Source organism: Polyodon spathula, chromosome 7 (genome assembly GCF_017654505.1).
Source record: "Polyodon spathula isolate WHYD16114869_AA chromosome 7, ASM1765450v1, whole genome shotgun sequence".
Taxonomy (NCBI): Eukaryota; Metazoa; Chordata; class Actinopteri; order Acipenseriformes; family Polyodontidae; genus Polyodon; species Polyodon spathula.
Window position 1 is genome coordinate 12528310 of NC_054540.1, and position 25667 is coordinate 12553976.

At 36.0% G+C, this 25667-nt stretch overlaps 3 protein-coding genes across 5 annotated transcripts; all 3 read right to left on the bottom strand.

The window, feature by feature from the left end:
- Positions 1–944: 944 nt before the first annotated feature.
- On the bottom strand, positions 945–8373 carry LOC121318181 (calumenin). 3 transcript variants are annotated; one of them, XM_041254588.1, is made up of 7 exons: positions 8283–8373; positions 6094–6331; positions 4100–4293; positions 3489–3655; positions 2978–3038; positions 2609–2808; positions 945–2409 (listed from the first exon to the last, which is right to left on the bottom strand). In XM_041254588.1, the coding sequence occupies exons 2-7, from the start codon at positions 6318–6320 to the stop codon at positions 2305–2307; spliced, it is 954 nt and encodes a 317-aa protein (XP_041110522.1). In that variant the 5' UTR covers positions 6321–6331; positions 8283–8373; the 3' UTR covers positions 945–2304. The 3 variants fall into 3 exon arrangements, with proteins under 3 accessions (XP_041110522.1, XP_041110521.1, XP_041110524.1); XM_041254587.1 differs by lacking the exon at positions 4100–4293 and adding an exon at positions 4354–4547; XM_041254590.1 differs by lacking the exon at positions 4100–4293 and adding an exon at positions 4354–4547 and having other exon boundaries at positions 8276–8371.
- A 522-nt stretch (positions 8374–8895) lies between these two features.
- Positions 8896–16019, bottom strand: LOC121319007 (protein FAM71F2-like). The gene is made up of 7 exons (XM_041256240.1): positions 15877–16019; positions 13858–15728; positions 13409–13572; positions 12656–12926; positions 11813–11949; positions 11657–11685; positions 8896–9116 (listed from the first exon to the last, which is right to left on the bottom strand). The coding sequence occupies exons 2-7, from the start codon at positions 14008–14010 to the stop codon at positions 8896–8898; spliced, it is 975 nt and encodes a 324-aa protein (XP_041112174.1). The 5' UTR covers positions 14011–15728; positions 15877–16019.
- Positions 16020–19108: 3089 nt separating this feature from the next.
- Positions 19109–24605, bottom strand: LOC121319008 (general transcription factor 3C polypeptide 6-like). The gene is made up of 5 exons (XM_041256241.1): positions 24552–24605; positions 22408–22488; positions 21845–21908; positions 21484–21528; positions 19109–21227 (listed from the first exon to the last, which is right to left on the bottom strand). The coding sequence occupies exons 1-5, from the start codon at positions 24603–24605 to the stop codon at positions 21112–21114; spliced, it is 360 nt and encodes a 119-aa protein (XP_041112175.1). The 3' UTR covers positions 19109–21111.
- Between the last annotated feature and the right edge of the window lie 1062 nt (positions 24606–25667).

Sequence of the window (25667 nt, forward strand, 5' to 3'; positions counted from 1 at the left end):
CAAACAAATGTAGTCATTAAGGAATATGATGCAATGCACACTTCACACACTTTTGTCTTAATGCAATTTTATATTGCAATTGATTTTGGGATCAGTAATATCCAAGTCCCCTTGACATATTAAAAAATAAATAATAAAGGCTTCATTATTGTTGACAAATAAAATATAAAGAACCTGGTAAGTTTAATGTTACTAATAGAGCTATTGATAAAAAGAAATATCCCTTACAAAAGGTTACTTATTTTAAATGGTAAAAAAAAAGCAAAAAAAAAACCACACACGTCTGAATTCATGATTTATTTGAAATGGTTTTGCCACTGTAACTCAGCAAATTATTACAGGAAAGATCTAACACACTTGCAGTAGTGAGATACAGTACAATTTCTAGGACAGGATAACCAGACATTGCTCCTCTGCCATGATGAATTGCAATCTTGTTTTCCCTACTCAAAAGAGCATTTTCAGTATATTATTGTAGTACTTTACTCCAAATTGCTTTCAATGTTATACTTACTGTAGCTTGTACTATGCATAAATAAATGTTTACCTGAACTATATTATACAACCATTTTTATTCAACTGCTATTTAGAATGTGATATACGGTCTCCTAAATAACTGATCTGAATAAGTAGGGACCAGAAACAAAAGGTGTTGGATACATGTAGATTAATTCTGCAGTCAATTTTCATATGGAAGCACTTGCCAATAGATCAGGACTATAATACAGGCTTTTATGACCAAATTCTCAAATGATGAGGCTAAGTAGGCATTTTCAGCATGAAAAAAAGTAAAAGGTCTCTATTCAGGAAGAACATGAACATACATAATGAGGTCAGCCACGTGTCTCTCCAGTAGCAAGGACTTTCCAATTAACAATTACTGAATTTCAGTTAGTGTTGAACTCTCATGGAGTTAATAAAACAGTCAAATAAAACGGCCAAGGTTTTATTAAAAATGTTTATTGTTGAAACATGACTGTCCATTTAGCATTACATACAATTGAAATGACTTAAAGAAAATAGTGTTCATGCAATATTTCAGTGTGTGGTACAATTTCTTAGATTTCCTTTTGACCACAAGTTACTAATAGCAGTAGTAAGTCATTTAAAAAAAAAAAAAAAAAAAAAAACCTGCATCAATTAGTTACACACGGTTTCAAACACTGACTAACAGCAACAGGTACAATTCAATATCGCTCTGTAATGTACCCACCTTTCATACAACTTATCATTGATTAATTATAATTTATATGGTAGAGTGAAATACAAATTGACCTACAAAATGTTCCAAGGAATACAGCGATACATTTTTCAAAACCATGACCCTTATATATAACAGGGTAATGGGTTCCATTTCTGCCAGTCTTCCAACCAGGACCTTACATTCTAAACTGGACTATTGCCTTCACCTGATCCTGACTGGGCTAGTATTGCCTTCACCTGATCCTGACTGGACTAGTATTGCCTTCACCTGTAGTATATGTCCCAACAGAATGTTTCTCAGGAACATTCTCAATTAACTTTACAGTGCACATATTACAGGGTTTATACATATTTTAAATTGCTTTTAAAAGGCAACATTCAAAAGGTAAATCTGAAGTTGCTTAAGAGTACAAAGTGAACGCAGCAAACTGCCGTTCACCAGAGAACCCCTTGCACATATTCAACCTGAAGCAGCAGGATTACAGTTAAAGATAACCAAGGCATACTTTTTATTCTAGGCTTTCCGATATACCCATCTCTATCAAAATATGAAAACGTTTCTGGACAAATGTAGTATAGTGAAAATTAACAGCCTTTTAACAAGCTAAAACACAGGAACTGCCAACTTAAACTTGGCCTTTTGTATTAAAAATGATCAATAAATCTGGGCTGGTGCTCACATAGGCTTGGTTATGAATTTCATTACAGTTTCAGACTACCTAAGGAAATAACTGCAATGGATGAATGCTTATGATCAGTCTGTTGAAGAGTACATTACTTGTGTGTGCAGAAGACAAATGGTAAATTATTCTCTCCTCCAAACAGTTGTATGCCAAAACTCCATTAAATATTCCTTGAATTACACATAACTAAATACTCAGTGTATTTGCAATCAAAATACAAAAAATGTAAAAGGGCTAAAATATGGAGGCGAGTGAAAAAGGGAAGTGTCAAAATGATGCCCTGCAGTGATGTTGTGGGGCAGGACCCCATTTCTCTCAACAAAAACAAAAAGAATCTTGGGAAAGAGAATGTGTTAAATTGAAGAAGTATAAAATAAATTAGTTAAGAAACTGGTTCAAGTAATAACTAACAAAAACTTTAAAACTCATCATGCCGTACTAAGGCCTCTCCAAAATCAGTTGCTTGACTTCCAACAAACAAGTCATACTTATTTACTATTTCTTCTTTGGTAAGTTTGCCATCCTAAAAAGAAAAACAAAAAATAGTTAAACATTTATAGTTCAAGGCGGCACTTAAAACATGAATATGAAAATAGTTTTTAAAGACGGCAGTTAAAAACACGCAGGTTTAACATTTAAATTGTTCAGTGCCATACTAAACAAAAGCTAGTGCGAGTGCAAAAACACAGGCATCCACAGTGTACAAGAGAACTGCCTCTCACCTTGTCCTGGTCAGATTCATAAACAAGGTGCTTTGCCTCAGCTTCAGCATGGTCGTAGTCTGAAGGCATGATCCAGTCCTTGGTCTCCTCTTTGTCCATCCTACCATCTTTATTTTTGTCTCTGAACTCCACAAACTGTTCCCGCTCAGTTTTCACCCACTCAGGCTCCTGAGGGTCTCCTTCATGACTATACATGTCCCCTAAAAAGTTTGAAAGGCAAAAAGTGCTTTTGTAGCACAGATGCAGGTCAACATATACCCCCCCCACCCCTACTTTGTAGCCATTACATTTAGGCATGAAAAAGGTTTGATAAAAAAAAAAAAAAAAAAAATTATATATTATATATATAATTATCTATCTATCTCTTACCAATATACTCTTCTAGATCAATAAAACCATCTCCATTCTTATCAATATCTTCCATTGTTTCCTGGGGATTGAATAGAGGGACAAAACTTGTTACTTGTGAAATACCCAAGTATCATATCTTTGCAGCTTCTACCATTATAGGAAGTCAGTCACAACTGCCCCCAGTGAACTACCAACATCAAAATATGAAAACTGCAGACAAACTAGCTACAACCAGAGTTCAACCTAAAAGGTGTTAAACTCCATCTTGAATCTATAAAATTTGGCAAGGGATTTCATTTTATCTCCCGATACTATGCTGGAAGGACAAAGGAACTGTGGACAAGGTTTTCCTTTAATGGTAGGTTCTAAAACACACTTTGCAGAGGAATTGAGAGTCAAGTGTTTCTTGAAACACACTTATTTGCCCAGACTTCCTGATTTGTTTCAACTGGTCTGTATCCGTATAATACATTATATCTTGGTTTGCCACTTCACTACTGTAGTTACTATAAGAATTTGAACAAATTACCAGAACTACAATATCCTTCATGTAGTCATACTCTTCTGGGTGCAGGAAAGCTGTGAATTCTTCTTTGGTGGCAATCAGGTTGCCATCCTTGTCTGCCAATTTGAAACGCCTCTCATCCCTCGTCATCATCTGTTTGTAGTTGAAACCATCTTCAGGGTCTGGGTCATCTGAGAAGAAAATGAACAATGTAATCTAGACAGTAACAAAAATGACATTTCCTTGTATGCAACCCTATTTTTAAAATGGCATGTTCAACAAGTGGTAATTGCAGTTATTGTTTCACATTTTAATAACACAGGGTCAAGTTACTATTAAAGTCTAAATTAATACAGCACCAAAGCCCAAAATGCAAGCAAGCCAAGGTTCCTCTGTTCCACAAAAAGGCCATTTTAAAAATAAGGGAAACTTTAAGGATGCCTTGTTCAATGCCTCGTTGTCTACAAGAATTCAGAGAGAGGACAGAGGAAGAAAAGTTTCAAATCCAACTTGAGTCTTCCCACATTTATGCTAACATTTGTTGAAGTATGGGTACACAGACTACTTGAGTATCATCAGACTTCAAGCCGTTGACAAGTGGCTCACTCTGGGGTTTCTCACCACAACCTTCTTACCCAGATATGTGCCATACGTGACATTTCTGTATTCATCCCAGGAGATGGACCCATCATTGTTCACATCGAAATCATTCCACTGCCGATCCACATTATCATAGATGTACATCTTCTGGGCCTTTTTAATCCAGGCCTTCAGCTCATCCTCAGTCACATACCCATCCTTATCCTCGTCAACCTTATCTACAATCATTCTACAAGAGAGAGAGAGCCAGGAGGTTGTTGCTTGACATTTTCTAAAAAGAGAAGCCTACCTAGAATGTAGCCGTAAGTGGCATTTTTGTATTCCTCCCAGGATATGAGGCCGTCCTCATTAAGGTCGTGCCCCTTCCACTGGCGGTCTACGTCTTCATAAATCCAGCGCTTTTGCGAAAATTTTATCCAATTTTTCAGCTCCTCTGGGGTTACAAACCCGTCTTTGTCTTCATCTATTTTATTTACTATCTTGCTGCAAGGCAGAGAAGAAATCCAGGTATATATATCAGATGTAAACAAAACAAATCTGAAAACTAGGGCTGGATATTTTACTTTTGTTTAAGATCATTTAATTTAAAAAACTGCATGGAGACAAATTACCTTGTTCTAGCTTTAAGAAGCTTGTATTACTCTACAGTCAATGGATATTTCATCTTGAACTAGGCCGAACTAAAGAAAGCAAAGTTACCTGTATTTTAGTGCAGTTTTAGTTTTCTGGCACTGTACTTAAAATACTATTGGACTAAAGATTATCCAGCCTCTAGTTTTCCAGATTTACATGCATAGAACACTGTTAGTTAGTTTAAAATGTCAAAGGGACAACAGAGCACTATCGCCACTGCCAAGCATAGAGGCTACTAAGTTTCCAACAAGACCACATGCAGTCCTATAGTTAGAATTATAATACACAGGACAGGATTACCAAGACACCCAGAACAACAAACCACACAATCAAATGGCCACAGGTGTGCAATGTTAGCAAAGTTGGTACTCCTTTAAAATCTAAAATTGTGCAGCCAATCAAACATTTATTTTTTATTTTTTTAAAAACACAAGGTTATAATTGATCAGGGTCATCATTTCAGTAAATACACTGAAGTTGACACATTCAGAGAGCAATGGCAACGGCTCAATTTCTGATCAAGATATTAAAAGGAAACACTGGCAATGTACAATTAGAAAATGGAACAAAGATGTTCTTTAAAATAGACATCAAGAGGGATGTCTGTGGAAGTAACCGATGAGATGTATTAGAAAACATTGCACTTGGCAAGATACACAAGATGCTAACATTTAACACCGTCTTTAAAAGCTTTAAAAACAACCAGTAAATTGTGAAGATGTTTCTGCACGTCTCATTGTGTGTTAAATTGGCGATTAGTAATGTATACAAAACCAAACAGTTTCAATTAAGAGTAAGCCATTCTTTTGTTTGACATTAATGCAAGAAAAGCATGTAGCAATGAATGAGGTCTCAAGCAACCAGTTTTTCAGAGCAGTTGTAACTTATTTGCAGACACCCTTATCCAAAGTGACTTGTTATAAAATATCACAGTAATGTTGTAGCTCAAATCAGCAACAGCAAACAGTTAATTCATGCATAAAAGTGAAAATTGAAAAAGTAATGGGGATTTGTAATGTGGATTACATATGTTGACATCGCATTTAAAAACAGATCATAACACACAAAACCAAGTGCTATAGTAAAACACTGAATTGTGTATTCAACCTTTCAGACTAATGGAACAGATGGGCTTTCCTTTGTTCTTGACAGAACCAGGTTGTATTTCCTCATTGCACCAAGACCATTTCATGGTTTTCAAAACCATGTTTACTGCACACTTAACCAAAATGAATAAATTGCCCTTGACTTGAATGCAGTAGCAAATGGAACAGGCTGGAAGTCCTAATTATTAAGTCGATCACATCAGCTAACCCCCCCCCAACTTCTATAAATGACATTTCTACCAGGTGTAATCTTACTCCCTAGAGTAAAGAGAAGCCAGGCATTCTTTTACCCAAGCCTTTCCTTGCTCTCCTCTGGGGTGAGCTGGTCAAAGGTTTTGGCATCCTCTGCTCCCAGGAAGGCATCGTGATCATAGTCAAAGTTCTCGCCATCATCGTGCACTTTGTCACTGAGCTGGGGGTCATGGTGAACGCGGTCCTTCTTCTCAGTGGGTTTGCTCAGAGTACACACCACACAGAGTGCCAAGCAAAGTAGAATCTGTCGACACTCCATTTTCATATCCCAGGCTTCTGGAGGAGGAAAGAGTGACTTACTTCAACAAACTGTTTAAAAAAGTAGTAGAATTGTGCCTTTTTGGACAACAGAAAATTGGTAGTCTGTGGAGCTACACCTGATGCTATGTGCAATTTCCTACTGTACACAAATTCATTTTTGCACCATGAATACCAGTTCAGTGCATAAATTGTTTCTAGTTTGTTTGGTCCCCTTCCCCCTCCCTAAAAAAAAAGACAAAACTTTAAAACAAAGAAAATAAGAGCATAGGGTCATCATTTATAGTATACTGTATCATGAACTGGTCTGGGCAAAGCACTTTTCTGAAGAATCAGAAAGTTACTGGTTACCATGGAGAAAAGTCCTAACAATGTGAACAACTTAAGCACAATACAATTCCAAGTTTCATCTTTCGATTCTCCAGCATCAACAATTTCATACAAGAACACCACCAGGTTGTTCTCTGTCCACATCAGCAGACAAAACCATCAGAAATACCCAGTAGCTTGTCAATTACACGTGACCTTGTTGGGGCCTGAACTAGTGCAAATAGCCCTGTAATTATGTAAGTTCACAGAGCATTTGTCAAAGTGGCACAGAGTGTACCCTGAGCTCATCTGTGTCCACAACTGATCAAACACTCTTTTTGCATCTCACTGATGTGTGAGAACAAGTGTTCTCTACATCCTGCAAGTAATAGGCCAATACTAAATATGCAGTTCTATTGTAAAACAAGTGTGACCAGAACCATTTTTTTCTCCCGTGTACAAAAGGAAGAAGTTGTTGCTAGTAAACAATGGAGGTTTTAATGTTCTAGCACAATAAGTAGTCTTGCACTAATGGCTTCTAGTGTATGTTCTTGATTTTGTTTCTTCCCATTGTGCTGCTTATAAACAAAGTACCAACAGTTAAGTGAATAATAAATAGGATTTTTATTTATACCATAACAAGTCTATTTTAAAAAAATAAATAAATAAATAAAAAAATAAAACACAACCTTACCAAATAAATCTTAATTTACTGCAAACTTAGACAAACACTTGGCATTACAGATACACAAATGACTTTGCATACAAGCACAACAAACTATTACTTTTGACTATTGGGTATTCTTTTTTCTTGCCACCTTAAATGTCTTAGAAACCTAGTTGAAAGAATGTTTATGTTTGTTACACAGAAGGTAAACAGCCAATCTGAAGGCATTAGCTGAAAAAACTAACTGTCTGAATGAATTATTCCAATATTTTACCTGGCTGAACTAGCCATTGGGAACCTCTGTACAAGCTTTCATTACTGATAAGCCTTAAGCATCGGTCCAAATACTTCAGAAGTCCCGCTTTTAACAACCAAGAAAACCCAATGTGAAGGTTCTTGCGTATACTGTGTACCAAAATAATAGAGATTTGATACCATAACACATTATAACTTTAGTTATAGGCCTACTGTGCAAGACTCTGGTAACTTGAGATGGTCTCTAGTCAGACACGGATAGCTTGCAACACACTGCACTGTGTTAGTTGTTCGTCTTTTTTGTTAGGAAAATAAATACTGAATTCCACATGGAACCAAAACAAAAGCGCCTAGGGGCGATTCTCTAAATAACATTCAAATAAAACTACAAGTTATCCGAATAAACAGACAAATGAAATTAGCTGACAGCAGCACACGACGAGTATTGCCGGTATATTAGAAAGTGATAACTAAAAAAAGTTCTTCGTTTTAATACACACGACGTTTCAAATATACGAGGACTGAGGTGATAATCCGTTATGTACACACTTTACCAGACTGATGATGCAGACGAGATGTCGTACATAACGTCTGCTGCAACAATACAGTGCGTTCTGCTACATGTAAACATGACTTAAAAAGAAGGAATATTCAGCATATACAAAGCAATAAAATAAAGCTAAAGCCCATTAAATAAACAAATAAAATGTATTTCTGATTTAAATACATACCACTCACCCTTTAGTTTCTTGATAGTCTCTCTAACTACCACCCAATCCACTCACACTGCCGGATATACGCCCTCCGGCCGTCCCATTTCCTTTATAAAAAACTCCAGCGAGCCATTCACATCTAAGATCTCGTTGATCACGCCTCTCACATACAGCCACTTCGGCGGCTTCCGATTGGTCCACACCACAACTACATGAACAATCAGATTGGCTGAGAACCGCCACGTCTCCACGGTAGACAGGGAGTGGTGAGGGGGGGCACTCGAAAAATTAGATGCTTTTTGGCGGGGTTTTGTTTGACGTTTTCACCAGTGCTAAGGTTATGGCCTTAACTAGCTGAGCAAGCAGTAATAAAGCTGGGATATACTAGACATACATTATGCCTGGTGGTGTTTATTAGATAGCACTTACCGGACAACATATTCTGAATACTTCAGTAATATGTATTCTGGATAATCTGTTTACATGCAAAAAATTCCTTTTAAGAAACCTACATTGTTTACGTTTTTTACTCCCTGAGAAGGTAAAGCTGATGTATGACCTAATGTTATTAGAGTCATAATAATATCATGAATTGCACACAATGTATTTCACATTTATTACATTGAGCACAGTTGTGGCTACAATGTCTTAAACCCCCGCCCTGTGGCAATGAGGCCACTGAGACGGGAAAGTGGCATTAGTGCTGGTGCGTCTTGTTCCCAGAGTCCATAATCCATCTCTTCATACGAAATATCTTCTGATTGCTCTTTAGTGTCTTCTAAATCACTCTTTGTCAGATGCTTGTGAAGACAGTAATCACACTTGTTGCAGTAACAAAAGCTCAATGTTTGCTCCTTTTCTGGAACACAGTCAAAACACACAGTTAAGTAGTTTATTTAACAAAATGAAATAATAGAGACATTCCAAATTAGGTTTTACAAACTCTAATGTAAACATAGGCCACTTTTGCTATTGTGTATGTAGCAGTCATTTTCCAGCTTGCATGTCTGCAGCTGAGCTGTCCTCTAGCAGCGAATGAGGATTTAAACACTGAAAAATAAGTGCTTTTCATTCAAAATATTTATTTTCACATTTTCACCAATTACCATAAACAAACACAAAAACACGGCACTTGTTGATATTAAATCACTGACATGTGCACAATTCCACATAAACACAGGATGCAGTCACATTTGTGGTTTGTGAAACGTGGTCCAGATACTTTGGAATTAAGGACTCCATCCTCCATCCTCAGGAACATCAACACCCACATTTAAATTGGTTTTGTTGTAGTTCAGGTGATTTGCATAGTGATTTGTGGGTTTTCATTAGCAGTGATCTGCTTATTCTGTTTTATGTTACTTTAAAGGTTGTTTTAAGGAATTGTTAAAAAAAAACACATACAGTGGCTCTCAAAAGTATTCACCCCCCTTGGACTTTTCCACATTTTACTGTGTTACAACATTGAATCAAAGTGGATTTACTTAGGAATTTGTGCCATTGATCAACACAAAAAAGTCCATAATGTCAAAGTGAAAAATAAAACCTACAAATTGTTCTAAATTAATTACAGATATAAAACAGAAAATAATTAATTGCATGAGTATTCACCCCCTTTGCTGTGACACACCTAAATAAGCTCTGGTGCAACCAATTGTCTTTAGAAGTCACATAATTATTTGAATGGAGTCCACCTGTGTGCAATTAAGGTGTTTTACATGATTTCAGATGAAATATGCCTGTCTCTGGGAGGTTGGTTAGTACATTTCCTAACAAAAACTACATCATGAAGACAAAGGAACATTCAAAGCAAATCTGAAATAAGGTTCTTCAAAAGCATCAATCAGGGAAAGGATATAAGAACATTTCCAAGGCATTGAATAGCACCTGGAGCACAGTAAAGTCCATTATTAAGAAATGGAGAGAATATGGCACAACTGTGAATCTGTCTAGAACAGACAGTCCTCAAAAACTGAGTATCCAGGCCAGAAGGGCACTAGTCCGGGAGGCCACCAAGAGGCCTATGGCAACTCTAAAGAAGTTACAATCTTCCACGGCTGAGCTGGGAGACACTGTGTATACGGTAACAATAGCCAGAGTGCTTTACAAAACTGGCCTTTATGGGAGAGTGGCAAAAAGAAAGCTATTGTTGAAAAAACTCACATCAAATTTTGGCTAGAGCTTGCCAGAAGGCATGTGGGAGACTCTGAGACCAAGTGGAAGAAGATTGTATGGTCTGAAGAGACCAAAATAGAGCTTTTTGGCCTCAACACTAAGCGCTATGTTTGGCTCAAGCCTAACACCGCACATCATCCTGAGAACACCATCCCTACTGTGAAGCATGGTGGCGGCAGCATCATGCTATGGGGATGTTTCTCTGCATGAGGGCCTGGAAAGCTTGTGAAGATAGAGGGCAAAATGGATGGAGGAAAACCTGCTGAAGTCTGCAAGAGACCTGGGACTTGGGAGAAGATTAATCTTCCAGCATGACAATAACCCCAAACATACAGCCAAAGCCACACTGGAGTGGCTTAAAAACAAAAATTGAGAATATGTAGAAATAGTTGAAAATTGGTGTTCAGCAAAGGTCCCTATCCAACTTGACGGAGCTTGAGCAATTTTGCAAAGAAGAATGGGCAAAAATTGCAGTGTCCAGACGTGCAAAGCTGGTAGAGACTTATCCAAATAGACTCATGGCTGTAATTGCTGCCAAAGGTGCCTCTACCAAATATTGACCCAAGGGGGTGAATACTTACGCAATCAATTATTTTCTGTTTTGTATTTGTAATTAATTTAGAACAATTTGTAGATTTTATTTTTCACTTTGACATTATGGACTTTTGTTTGTGTTGATCAGTGGCAAAAACTCCTAATTAAATCCATTTTGATTCCATGTTGTAACACAATAAAATGTGGAAAAGTCCAAGGGGGGTGAATACTTTTGAGAGTCATTGTATTTTCTTTAATTAAATCCAGTTTGCACTTCATAAGGGGTAATTAGTTTGTTCTAAATTTTCCAAGCACTATTTAACCTAAAATAATGTTTATAAACACTCAACATATATTACTGTGATTTTCTGGGATGGACAAAAATATAATGTGTTATAAAAACGACCATACTGTATATAACTATATAATATCATGTACCCTATGGTTTTATTTTAAGATATAAATAATGTATATATATATATATATATATATATATATATATATATATATATATATATATATACCATATTGTTCAGGTTTGGTAGCCCGTTTCACAAGGGATCCTAGAAACAGAACAAACATGTCAGTCCATACACATGTCAGTACATACACATTGACCATTTACACATAGAGAATGTTGGGATCTTATAGCTGTCATACTTTAACCAGGGCTGAGAAGCTGAATCTCACCTCTTTGGTAGCCCGTTTCACAAGGGATCCTAGAAACAGAACAAACATGTCAGTCCATACACATGTCAGTACATACACATTGACCATTTACACATAGAGAATGTTGGGATCTTATAGCTGTCATACTTTAACCAGGGCTGAGAAGCTGAATCTCACCTCTTCTTTTCATTGACATCTGTTGCTTGCAGGGATGGCTTTCTTTGGAATGGCATGCATTTCTGAAAGGGTGACTGGTATTGACCTCGACTAGGGTTCTCTTTTTTTCCTTGTTCACTTTCTTTCTGATGTTCTCTCTAAAAAAAAAAAAACAATAGAGGCAATATTTCAGGTTCATCTTTACTTGGAAGTTGGAATAGGGGATGAGAGCTCATATGTGCAGTATTAGCATCTGGCATGATAATGGGCCTCAGGATCTTGTTACAGTATCTCTGTGCATTAAAATTGCCATCAATAAAATGCAATTCTGTTCATTGTCCGTAGCTTATGCCTGCCCATACCATAACCCCACCGCCACCATGGGGCACTTTGTTCACAATGTTGACATGGTCAGGTGGATGGATTATCTTGGCAAAGGAGAAATTCTCACTAACAGGGATGTAAACAAATTTGTGCACAAAATTTGAGAGAAATAAGCTTTTTGTGCATATGGAAAATTTCTAGGATCTTTTATTTCAGCTCATGAAACAAAGGACCAACACTTTACATGTTGCGTTTATATTTTTGTTCAGTGTATATAGTTTGAGAAAAAAAATGCAGTAGTTTAAGTACAGTAGTCTACTAAGAATGTGCTAGAAGAGCAGTGTGACTGGTTTTAGGAGGTACATCAATACAATATGCTAGATGGATATTGTATGGATATACATGTGCTCAAATAACATAATTCTAAACTTATATGTCATGCTGAAACCAATTTAAATATTGGCTAACCTGAAATATAATAAATTACCTACAGTACATTCAGTGCAATCTATATTGTTTTTGCAAATGGTAATCGCATACCTGTGTTTCACAGTCCTCCAGTGATGTAATAGATGAGGAGCTGTACGAATCACAAAAGTTTGTCCGAGGCATATGAACAGATGGGTCTTTAAAAGTGATGGAGAGTCCACAGCGAAGGATGTGAATTAGACGTGTCCACTTCAGGAAGACAATATCTGGATGATTACTGTCCAGCAACAGGTAGTAAGATTTCCCATTGGCCATTCGCAGTTTAAGCAGGTGTTTTTGTTTCTCGCAGACTGTTAATTTTACAAACTTGAGCGGAACTATTCTTCAAAGAAAATATGGAGAAAGTGTTAAACAGCATGTTGTCAAGAGAACGTGGCTGCTAATTTACAGTAGGTGGAATATATTGAAAGATTATTGTGGGGGAGTACAAGGAAATGCATATAAATATATAAAGTTATATTTTCATATATATATACACACACACACACACACACACACACACACACACACACACACACACACACACACACACACACACACACATCAATGTTAACCGCTTGTCTCTACAGTTCAAATGCAGTTAGCCAATTGTTAACAAGTTCTGATATTATTTTTAAATCTATATGCTTGAACTGATACCATGTGTAGTTCTATGAAATATTAAACTAGTTTAATCTAGTGTTATTATTTTAAATTTCACTCACTTCACATGAAGGACTATCCTGGTCTTTTCAAAGTATGATTCTAATCAATATTACTGAAATTATTCACTGACGATCCTGTCTTAATATTTCATTCATGTACCTGGAGAGTTCTGTGTAGGGTGTTGCATTATCAGGTTCTGGAACCTCTATCCTTGCAATCAGCAGTATGTTTGGGAGAGGCAGTGATGGCACAGTAGATGTTACACCAAGTGTCAGGGTTATGGGGATGTTGTGCAGATCTACATTGTTTCCATTCTTTGTCACCTGTAAACCGTTGAGAATACAATTGTTTTTCAATTGAAATGTGAAACTCACTCTGAATTTGACCCCACACAATTTATTGAGGTGGACCAACAGGTCTGATACGCATACACAATCATATTCTGAATCTTATTCTAATCAATCAAATATAAAAGTGTGGAAAATATACAAGTTAGGACATTATAAAATACACTCCTGCAGCTGCAGCTTCCCATAGGTCATTCATCTCTTGCTTCTGAAAACAAAAGTGACTATTAAGTGAAATAAAAACCATTGGATGTACTATACTTGTATGAAATCACTTTCAAACACTGCTGACAGCGGAAAGAGGTTGTACTCCGTAGATCTCAGAAGTTTAGCCAACGGTCCGTTTTCAGTTGACTGGACTGTCTCGTCCAGTTCCCAAGTGGAGACATCTGAACTTAACTTACGTCCCGCCATAGAAAACAGAATACAGCTTTATGCCATCCTGTTGCAAGATGTATTTAGCCCACTGTTCAACTAAAACAAAGCAATTAATGTATTCCTGGAAACTGACCTTCAGTGAGGTAAAAGTGTTATTTAAAAAGTGTGAGGAGCCAGCCTCTATTTAGTTATGTCCATTACAACTGATAAAAAGTATATATTAATTTAAAACTACAAAGGAGCTGTGTCATAATAACAGATGACATCATTTCCCTACATGGTTTACCTAAGCATATGATTGCAAATGTTAAACACTTTTAGTTTACAGTTAACAGTTCGGCAACATTAAATACACTGTAACATATACACCATGCTAAATGCATTGTGACCTAGTGGCACTATTGACTAAGTAACAAAAAAAGAAAAAAAAAAAAACTTTTCATTTTCCTGTTTTTGAAACGTAGGAAACAGCTTTTCTTCAAGGTAATATACAGTACTCTAATGTGCAGAGTACTTTCCAACTTTATAATGCATTACAACATCTTACCACTAGATGTCCGTAGAAGGATGTCATTAAAGTTAAGACTGTAACAACTACAATAACTTTTTCATTATTAGAATCTGCTACTACTGAAATGCTTTTAACATGTTTTTATTAAATTATTTACTCCATTATTGATTACAAGGGTAGGAAGTTAAAAATCGATTTTAATGTTGCAATAATGAAATTGATAAGATGTTTCTTAGATGTCACACAATAAAAAAGAAATTAACAAAAATTTAATATTTTTGAAAAGTAACAGCACATTAAATAAACACATTAACAGTGGCTTAAATTAACTGTCTTTTTAATACAGTTCAACACAACACAATCCTATTTCCACATAGAGACTCCATACATTTCAACTACCGACAGAAAGCATAATATTGTCCTGGTATTGTGATACATGTACAAGGAAAGGTATGTAAGGATCTAAATTTAAAAACATTGAAAAAGTGGTCACCGTGCCCTAAATCCATAACCATGAAACAGGCAACCAAGGTACTCAATACAGTCGTAATAAATGTGCATGCAAAGTTTCATCTTAAAGTATATGAGCTAGCGCCAGTCGGTTCCCAAGACATACCCTTTCAACTAGCTCAGACAAGCAGATGTTAGTTTCATACAGCTGACATTAAGAATTAAGGAATGTCTACGGTTTAGTGGATTTTTCTCTTTAGCGTTCACTGTAACAACAAAAGTACATTTTAAAATCAAAACACAACAAGAGTTTTTCAAATAACATTTTTCACCTTACCAGTCTTGTTTCTTTTTTGTTCACATAAAATAGTGCAGAAATGTGTACCAATAATGATTTCTTATCTTTTCTATCAGATACTCAACAAACAAATAATAATAAAAAAATGTAAACCGCACGCTGTTAAGGTTACAAATATCACTGTAGTTGTTATGACCCCACAGCTTTGGTTCTGAGGGACCCCTGTTGCAGCAGAGTTGCTGTGCAGGGACAGTGCTGGTATCCAGTCCATGCATATTCACACTCCTGGACTTCAAGTTTCTGAACAGGCATCAAACTGCCTAAGGAATCCACCAGTCCGACGAATGCAGCTGCCAGTGACACTATGGTTCCGAACACATAGATTTTCAGGACTCCGTTCATTTTTGGCGATAATGTTTAACTGCGAGTCCAAGGGAGAGTGTTTCTTTCACGTAGTGTTTTTGTAATAAATATTCAACCAGGGACACGTTTAACCTGTAAAAACAAGAGAAAGAAAAATGCAGTTAATATAACAGAACTTAATAATTACGAATAATTACCAGATTTAAAATGTACATGAGATTTAAAAAATCTAATATATTCGTTACTGGTTACAGTTTGTGTTTAAATAACAGAAACTTACCTGGTAAGAAGTAGATGAGCACAACTTGTTCCTGTGCTCAACTGAAGAATCACTTTGGTTTGACGATTTAAAATGTAACTACAGTAATATACTATCTCGCTGGATTTCTTCTTTCCTGTAACTTGCTTTACGCTTCAAATAAGCTTATATCAATCCCCTGTGACGTGTTGCCCTAGTAGCCCCCCCCCCCCCACTTTAGCTCATTACGCCCACTAGCCTAACAGTGGGAAGTTCTCAGTCATTCCTTTTACTGGAACATTAACATTGCCCAATTTAACATAAGGTTCGAGAAATTCGTAAATGATTGTGTTTTAACTGGTACCTATAAATTACAGATTTAAAAACACGTGTCTTTGATACTCTTTTGTTTCATACACAACCAAATGGTATTTTAATTTAGATTACAATAAATGGGAATATGGCCATACGAGTTTTAATATCGACTAACTATTTCCTGTGTGTGGAAAGCAATTTGAAAGGCAATTTGGACGCTATCCACATATCAACATTATGTACCGGTACGCAAAACTACCCTCACACATACAGTAGACCTTTTACATTACTTTGGGCTGACCGAGATAATACCGAACGTTTTCTATGCAGTGGAATTTCCCTAATCCCAAGTGTGAATTTGGGTAAATTGTGAATGTGTGTAAATCAGCTCTTAAATTTAGTTTGCAAAAGTCAATCATATTTAACGACTTAATAAATCAATGGTAATTCAGTTTTAAATTATCTAAAAAAATAAAATAAAATAAAAATCACCTTACTAATATTTTAAATTATAAACCAACCAACAAACCATAAGGTTAATTTCATGTCATGGCAGAATTACATTACAGAAATATCTTAGAAATCCTGTTTATCAAGATCTGAAGTAAACAATAATAATTAAGGTAATTAAGGCATATTTTTCTTCACTGGACATACTAGGAATTGAATTCCACACATCTTGTCATTGCCCTTTATACGGGAATGCTACAGATTAGCTGTGCTGCTGTGTATTGCTAGTAATAAATAGTTTACTTACAATACTTACAATAGTTTGTCTTAGTACTATTGTATCAATGTCTGCATATCTACTAATAATTAAAACCATTGTCAAAACCTAATCTCTGATCTATTTCATTATCGTGGTCTGACTATGACATTAGGGTCAATACTCCAAGTGTCAAGTGACCCTAATTCACAAAGCAGAAAGGTGTTAATAACATATAATAACTACTGGGCCTTCAGCACCAACACCAACAAATGACTTCCTCAGTGCTCAAGAATCCTGATCTCACTTGGAGTTGGTAGCAACACATTTAGAAAGCCTGTAGCGCTTGGTGGGGTTTGCAGTTTGCCTTGAGCTTTTACAGCCCAGATACAATTGTGATCAGTGAAAAACCCAGATAGACAGTGGTCTCTTCACCAGCAATACATGCTTCCAGTATTTAGTTCACACTTTTAGCCTGCTTCTAACATTTTGGTGAGTGAAAATAACAAGCTTATGGTAAATAATCACACTCAATCATGGACACATGCTAGCTGTATTTTAATACTGGCAGAAGCCATTTATATGAACCCACTGAACTGTAACCTTGTTCTTCTGTTGAACAACTTTTGACGCCACAGTTTACAAACCTGTAAATTCCCAGTATAGCCTTTCACTGCTCCAATGCTGCTTACTAATTAGCCTTGTACACATTTCTGCTGTTGTGAAAATGAAAATATTTCAAATGAGTAACTTGGAAAACTTGGTCAGAGGGTAGCCTACTCAAGTGTAGACAACCCCACATGTTCTGAGCCTGTACTTTCAGTAGTAATGCACATCATGTTCTAATTTTAAACTTGACCTTCAGTCCTGACTGACTGATCAGAAGTCTTTGGTAACAACTAACTTGGAATAACTAGTTCTTCCCAGAATTAAATGTGCCTCTAATGAAACCCAAGCCCCGGATGGGGAAATTAACACAGCATTTTTAGATAGCTTTGATGGTTATTCTTGCATTAATCCTATTTCCACCTGACCCCAGTAGAATTAATTTACTTTACTTCACTTATCATAATTTGTTATTAGCCACAACCATCTGACAACATATTTTTGGGGTTTTACATTGAGTACCATAGCTTCTTTTGTTGTTGCAAAGAAGCCTTCTTTTATGTAAAGAGAAATGCAATAATTATTTAGATTAGCTGTATTTAAACATTGCAGACCTAAGTAGAGGTCTAGGAAATATAACTCCACTTAAAACAGTAGACCACTCTAGTAGTATAGTTCCATATGCATATGTTCCATTCAAAGCTTGATGGTTCCTGAAATCATTTGCTATTAGTTGTTGGTGCTCAGTCTGAACAGGTGTTGCAATCTTTAACACACCACACCCACTGAACTCAATTGTCTTGAGTAGTCTGACCTCCTACCCAGTTTCTACTGTGTACAGAACATACACAATTCTGCATTCAAATACAACCAATGAATTATTGGTTTAAAATGAAATCAACTGTAATTTTTTTTTTTTTTTTTCTCAATTTAGTTCTTATGGTCCTTACATAGGATCAGGAGTGGATGTTGATAGTATACAGTGCACATACATTCAACTAATATATATATAGATACATATATATATATCTATATTGATATATTATATGGATTATAATATATATATATTATATATATATATATCTATTATATATAAAGGATAATATATTTCCAAGATTCCAATAGAGTTCCGTATAAATAGAGTTACCGTGCAAACAATTTGCATTGATGTCTGGTAGGGCTAATAGAAAATATATGGTTAGTTTAAGAGGTAATAAATGATATACACGATGATGATTCTGTTATTCCTGTTTTAGTTCGAAAATAAGTGTTTTAAAAAAAAAATGGAAATTCTAAAATGTACAGTAGGACTAGACTGGCTCTTATAGTTCATCATAGAATCAGAAAAAGTGCCAAAGGTTTTAAAGAGCCTGTCAGTTATCATTTAAAACATTAATACAGTTAAACATTTAGAGTAGATGTGGATGTACTTGATCTTGTATTACTGCTGTAACCCACTGAACTCCCTTTGTTGTTACATTGGCCCGGCGCTTCTGTGTTACAAACAGCTGTAAGTGAATAGCCAAACTAATTGAAAACACACTCCCTTCAGTTGACTTTTCTCTTCTTTGGACAAAGCTGTCAATGTAAATGCCAGGCAACATGAAAGCCATATTTCTGTACCAAAGGTCTATTTACTGGGACTTGCATGTCTTTATTAAAAAATAAAAAATAAATGCAAAATTACATTTCCAGTTACACAATCATCTACACTAAATAAAAGTTACCAGCAGTGTGTTACCAGTAGACATTTGTGCTTAACAGTGTATCCTAACTGTTATCATATATGTCACTAGATGGCAAAAGTTTGTGCTGCACTTTTTTTATTGGTTCTGCATTGAGATCCCCAGCACAGAACATAATGTAATTACAGGCTACAGTGAATCACCATCATCAAGGACATTTTATCAATGGAACTGTATCTGTCTGTCAATTGCTGAACTACTTTGGAATAAAAACTTAACTGTATATATTTTTACACATCCAAAAGGTATTACAATTAAACCCACATTGTTATCTACACAGCTGTTGCTATGTATACCTTGTTGAAAATGACAGCAATAAACAACAGTGGTCAGAGCAAGTGATCATGCCAGTGCAAAAGGCTGTAATGCTGGCCATGAGCTTGAAATGTTAGTTCAATAGCTAGTTAAATTGCTTTGTTGTAAATTTATGTTATTTTCTATGTGAATGTACTTGTTGTAAGCATTTATCCAGAATTTTAAATGCCATCCAGGTAACAATAATTGTGTGTTCCAATTCTTAACTCAACAGGTTAATGAGTCCAAAGTAAAATGTCATTTTCATTATCCTGCAGGCTGCACAAGAGCATGGACTAAAAATACTGTACACTGGAAGAAAATACATATTAATTTACAAACTTAAAGTTTACCATTAGATCTTACTGCTTGAGAAAACACAGAAAAACAAATCTTAACAGAAATAATTAATAATGTTCATCAGTTGGGGCCAGGGATACACATTCTACAAATGCCTTTTATGTATCTGCTGTGAAACTCCTTGTGAAGTAGGAGAGGGAGTCCTTCCTTTCTTGAAAGCCTCTCAGAAACTCAAAAACAGTGAACCCAACAACCCCAACTCTGCCACCCCCATGCCCACGCCCAACCCTGCCACTCCCACCGGGGCAGAACGCTGACAAAACTGTTTATTTTCTTGAAAAGCATTAGTTTAATTCTAAGATTTCAGTACAGCATTTGGGAATAAACCACTTCAGCAACAATTGCAGCTGGTGCATCTGGTACTCCCTGACAGCATAAACTATTGAAGACACACAACAGGACATTATAATGGCTGTTCAGGAACCAAGGCACAAAACACATTAGAGGGGTAAACACTTTTTGGGGTAAATTACATTGCAATTGTAATGAGTGATGAACTCCACTATGAAACACATTTTATAATATTTTAAATAGGTAGAAAAGTAGCAACTAGGATGTTAGAATGATGCACAGAGCTTGTTTGTTGAACAAATGCAGCCTGTTGAAGCCAACCCCCCCCTCACTGTTCTTACGCTATAATTGTAGAATATGCAACACAACTGTACTTGAAAAGAAATACACCCATTCAACAACAATTTAACAAATCAATTCCTTTATAAAAATATATTTTGTTACCATGTTATTACAGTAAGCATTTTTTTACCATACATGTTAGGGAAAGAATGTGAGAAATGGCATTTACAAAACACATTAGTCAGTTGTGTGAGGGACTGCTCATTGCCTGCCTGTTCAAGTACTGTATGTGACAACAGAAAGCCAGTCACTTTAGAGGATCACATGCAACAACATGATCTGTATTGCCAGTGTCAGATTCAGGTTGTTCGGAGGCCGAAGTAGCCAGGTCAGTGGCAGAGCAGTTTGTTTCTTGACTGAGGTCGACAGGCTCCGAGTCAGACCTCACCTTCAGAGGGAGAGCTGAGGTGTGTTTCTACCACCACTTCTTTGGACTTCGGAAGAAAATTGCAGATCATATTGGGGCAGCCTGAAAAATCTCCATCACTTAATTGGAGTACTTCTATGCCCCCCGCGTAAAACATAATTGTATGAAATTTATTGAGGACAATATTGAGAGAAGTCTGACATGAGCAGTCTTTAAATACTTACATATTGAAAACTAGATTTAAAATCTAACTAACCTGAGCTCTCCTCCCCTTCTTTCTTCTCAGACAGGAATGTCCGCTTCATCATCAGTTTCTTCACTGTATGACATTTATATTTTAACTGGGGCTTTACTTTGGACTCCAGATCTAAAACAGAAGACCTCTGTTAGGAAATAATGTACTGTTAAATATTAGGTGCGTGTCTATTGGTATGGACTAGCATCTAACAGTGACATCAGCCAGGAGGAATGGAACTGAAGCAGCAGCACGTTATACCCACAATCTTTCACAGTAGCCCATGGTTTTCACATTAAGCCTGCACTGTCTTGGTAGGGATATTAGATTTGTTTGAATGCATTATTAACCAGTGATTGAACACATTAACAATGAAAAAGGTACATACTGTGCTCTGCATTTTCTTCAAATATGACACATGTTCCTAGAGCATCTATTGATCCAAAAAGGGCAAGACAAATTGTTGGAGATTAAAATGTGAGTGGAAATATTGCTGTAACAATATAAAGGAAAAAAAAAACTATGATTGTGTTGTAAAAGACAACACATACACTGCAGTGAAAATACATGTCAGTGACAACACATACATGCCAGTGAAGAATTATTTATTAATTTTTAAAAATCGAACAAAGTTCAGCCAAGGTGCTGATATACAGGCATCTGGTCTTATCAACAACTCCCCCAGGGCCAAAAACAGCATTTGGGTCAATATTAGGGTTGACCTATGTATTTAATACATAAAAACTCACTTTCATATTTTCCAGCAAACACATATCTGCCCACTTGCATTACAGGCTGCTCAGTGTCTATTCCCTAAAAATGGATAGTATGTTTTAAGTCTTCTGCCTTCACAGACTGCAAGATACATGCACAGGGTATTGAACTATTCACAATATGCCAATCTAAAAACATAATGATATTGTTTGCTGGTTTTGATTCTATTTAAAAGTGCAGAGTACTGTATACACTCTGAATTTGCATATTTTTTTGATAACATTAATTTGGCAAATTCAGACAGTATTAAGTGCACCTTTAAAACTGATGTTTGTCCTGTTTCATTAACTACAAAAAAACCTATAAACTATAGCTTTGTCAATACATTTACCATATACTGTAGTTTTAAAGGAATACTTTATTTTCTCAGACTTTTGCTAAATATTTAATATACTATGTGTTTACAGTATTATCCAATTACATGTGTTCATAAACATAATGTACAACTGTTTCAGCACATAAACAAATTAAATAATAATAATAATAATAATAATAATAATAATAATAATAATAATAATAATAATAATAATAACTTTACCACTATCTTGCACTTGTCCGCACATTTTGTTAAGTAGTCTGCGTCGATGATTCCTGACAGCTCAAACACCACAAGCTGGTCCTAAACACACAATATTTGTTGGTAATAAAGGTGAGGTGGTGCTATTTCATCACCCTTTTTAAATAGCAATCGTAAGTGTTCATACATTTAAAACATGTTAATGAAAATGTATATTAAAGCAGTGACTATGGTTGCAAATAAACCAGAACTTCGAGTAAAACAGGTAAGCAGTTATTCTGAGTTATTTTAAAAAGGCTACTATCCAGAACCAACCCCATAAATTAATGTTGGCCTATTCCACCCCTCCCCGACACAAATTTACGTTATTCGTTGTCCAATCACAAACGGCTTGGTGTACGATTACGAAACAAAACTGGTTCTCATTCATAAAGGTATAAGAGTATATTAAGAGGGTGATTTGCCCCATGGGATTAACCAATGGCAATTTAGATATCGATTACAAAGAGGATACAACATAAGATTTTTTTTCTTTCTTTTTGTATATGGGAGAACTGTATTGATAACCGTTTCTTGTGTTTTGACCATGAAGTTTCAAATGCACTAGGGAGGCGCACTACATGCATGTGTGAAGCATCTCCTCGACAATCCCAACATGGATGTCATTTCTGTTTTATTTCATTATGTGGTAGAATAACCCACCTCACCCACTCAAGAAGTGCTCAATCAGAATAATGACCATGCTTGGAGAAACATCTAATTTCGCCTCACTTTACCTACACAATGTACGTAGCTACTAATATCTGTATTCTTTTTTTTAAAGATAATACTGATAAAAATCACTTTAATATAAATTAATAATTATATTTGGAGCCTTCTCTTAAATATAATATTAACCCACTAACTGCGCAGTTTGACGGTAGCCGTACAATTTACATTACCTACAAATTGTACAGTACGGCGCTAGTTGTATCATCCGTATTATAAAAGTTTAGTGTAGAACAGCTTCTCACGACATTCATCAAACATATTTAAGTTGATTTCAAGATAATTAAAAAAAAAAAAAAAAATTAATTGATTTTTGTGAAAAAACACTGACATGTCTGAAATCTATAATATATATATATATATATATATATATATATATATATATATATTAAACGGTAACTAATAATATTATCAGAGAGGTGTGGAGAAGAAGGGTGAGTAGTAGGTACAGATAAAGTAAAACTACTGTATTCGAAGCTTTGTGACGATGTTGTGCCCGCGGCGGTAAATGGTAGCCAGTCGGTTGTCTTTGTATCTTAGTCTCGAACACATTAGTTAGAGTCTCGTCACAAGAAATAGAACAAGACTATTTCTGCTCTGCTCGCGGCGGCGCCGTCTTTATTTTTTTTAAAAAAACACATTTTGATGTTATTCGCCTAAACCTACCGGAGCTCCATATACAAATTATATTTTTGCATTTGAGTGCCCATTTCCCGTTCCCGCCTTCTCCACTGATTAATTTAGGACGTCTCACATGAATTATTTTTTGTTGTTCTTTCAGCTTCATAAAATGGACACTATATATAAATAAATGTTTCATATTCCCTCACTGCCTGCAATTATATGTTATTTTTTTTTTAAAATTATCATTAGTAGTCGTTTTTTAACTGTATTGAAATGTTTCATATACATATGTTGCGTTCCCGGTTCCTGCATGCAGACGCATCACACAGGGTGAGGGCGGGTGCGAGCCCTGTACCTCGCACTAGGCATAGCGCCGATACCGCTGTACAAAAGAGCCGGCTAAAAATTGGTCGTTTCAGGAGTTGCATGTCAATCGTGCACGGGGCCATGCTAACCACCTCCGCCTCCGAACACAAAGTCGTCCTATTTAAATGTCTAAAAAAGGACACAACACTAAATTCAAATTAGCAAAGTAGTCGTAGTAGTATTTAGGGAAGTGTCAAATTCTAACCTGGAATAATAACATCCCTCCTCTCAAAACTGTGTTTTTGTATTTTTTGTTTGTTTGTTTTTTGCTATAAGCATCCTATGCTCCCCGACCCTGACCTGTTCTGGCAAACTTTTTAATATTGACATTGATAAGCCTTTCCCTATCCGACCTCGCCCCCCCCCCCCCCCCCAATGTAATGTCAACATCTCTGTCAAGCACTTACCTTCGTATGAAACATGCATGAACTGAGTTCGATACGGACATTTTCCCTTTTCATATCATCAGAGATTTGTATTATATCTAAATATAAGTGTTTAAATCTCCTTGTACTGCCTGTAGAGCACTCAGAGAGTCAGTAACAGACCACTCCATAGACAGCTTTACATTAAATGGGACAAATCCTCCTTGCATTTACTTTTATGTTTTAAAAAAAGAAAAACACCTGTTAATTTAGCATAAAACACATCTAATTTGTAAACGTCTAAGCAAAACGACAACTCAAATAGCTTGTTTTAACTGGGTATGAACAATAACAAAGTAACTAACCCATCACCAGTCTGATGTCTTCCCATGGTTTATGATATCAGCCAGGTGATGGTTTAGTAAAAACACATCTGATGACTTTCACTATAGTGCTGGTTGTATTTTGATTTTTCTCTGCTGGTGCTTTTAGTATTTGGATTTTAAGAATACGAGTTTGAAGACTTGACTATTGTATATTTGAACCCAAAGATGCCTGATTCAAATACCAACACTTTAAAAGTAGGGATTGTGAGTAAATTCAGTAAATACCTGACTTCACAGCATTATACAAACTGTGTCATGGCTGCTGGGCGTGAGATGAGAACAAACCAGGTGCATTATTAAACTATTATAATTATACTAGGCTAACCTTTAAATGTGTTTATTTTTTTATTTTGATTACTTTTCAGATGAAAACAGATTTCTGAAGTGTTTTGATAAAAAATAAAATAAAAGTGAAATAGGCTTGGTATAATATTGTACATTTTCTTATGTAAATTAATTTATCAAACAAAGTTTTGTAAAGTCTGTCAGTTTACAACAATATAGGGAGTTATTCTGTACTGCATATGTTACAGGACTACCAATGTGCAGTATTTATTATAGAGTATGTGTACCCTGCTTTATCAGAAACCAAACACTTACTTACTGCTTGTTTGTTTATCATTAACAAAAGTTGATTGTGATGTACTGTGGAATCTGCTTGCACCTATGTGCATATATGTGTCAAAGACTGCTTTGTGTGTGTCTTGCAGATATGGGATGTGAAGATTCAGTCTTTCAGAGGAAGCCAGGTAGTGGTGGAGCTCAAAGGCTG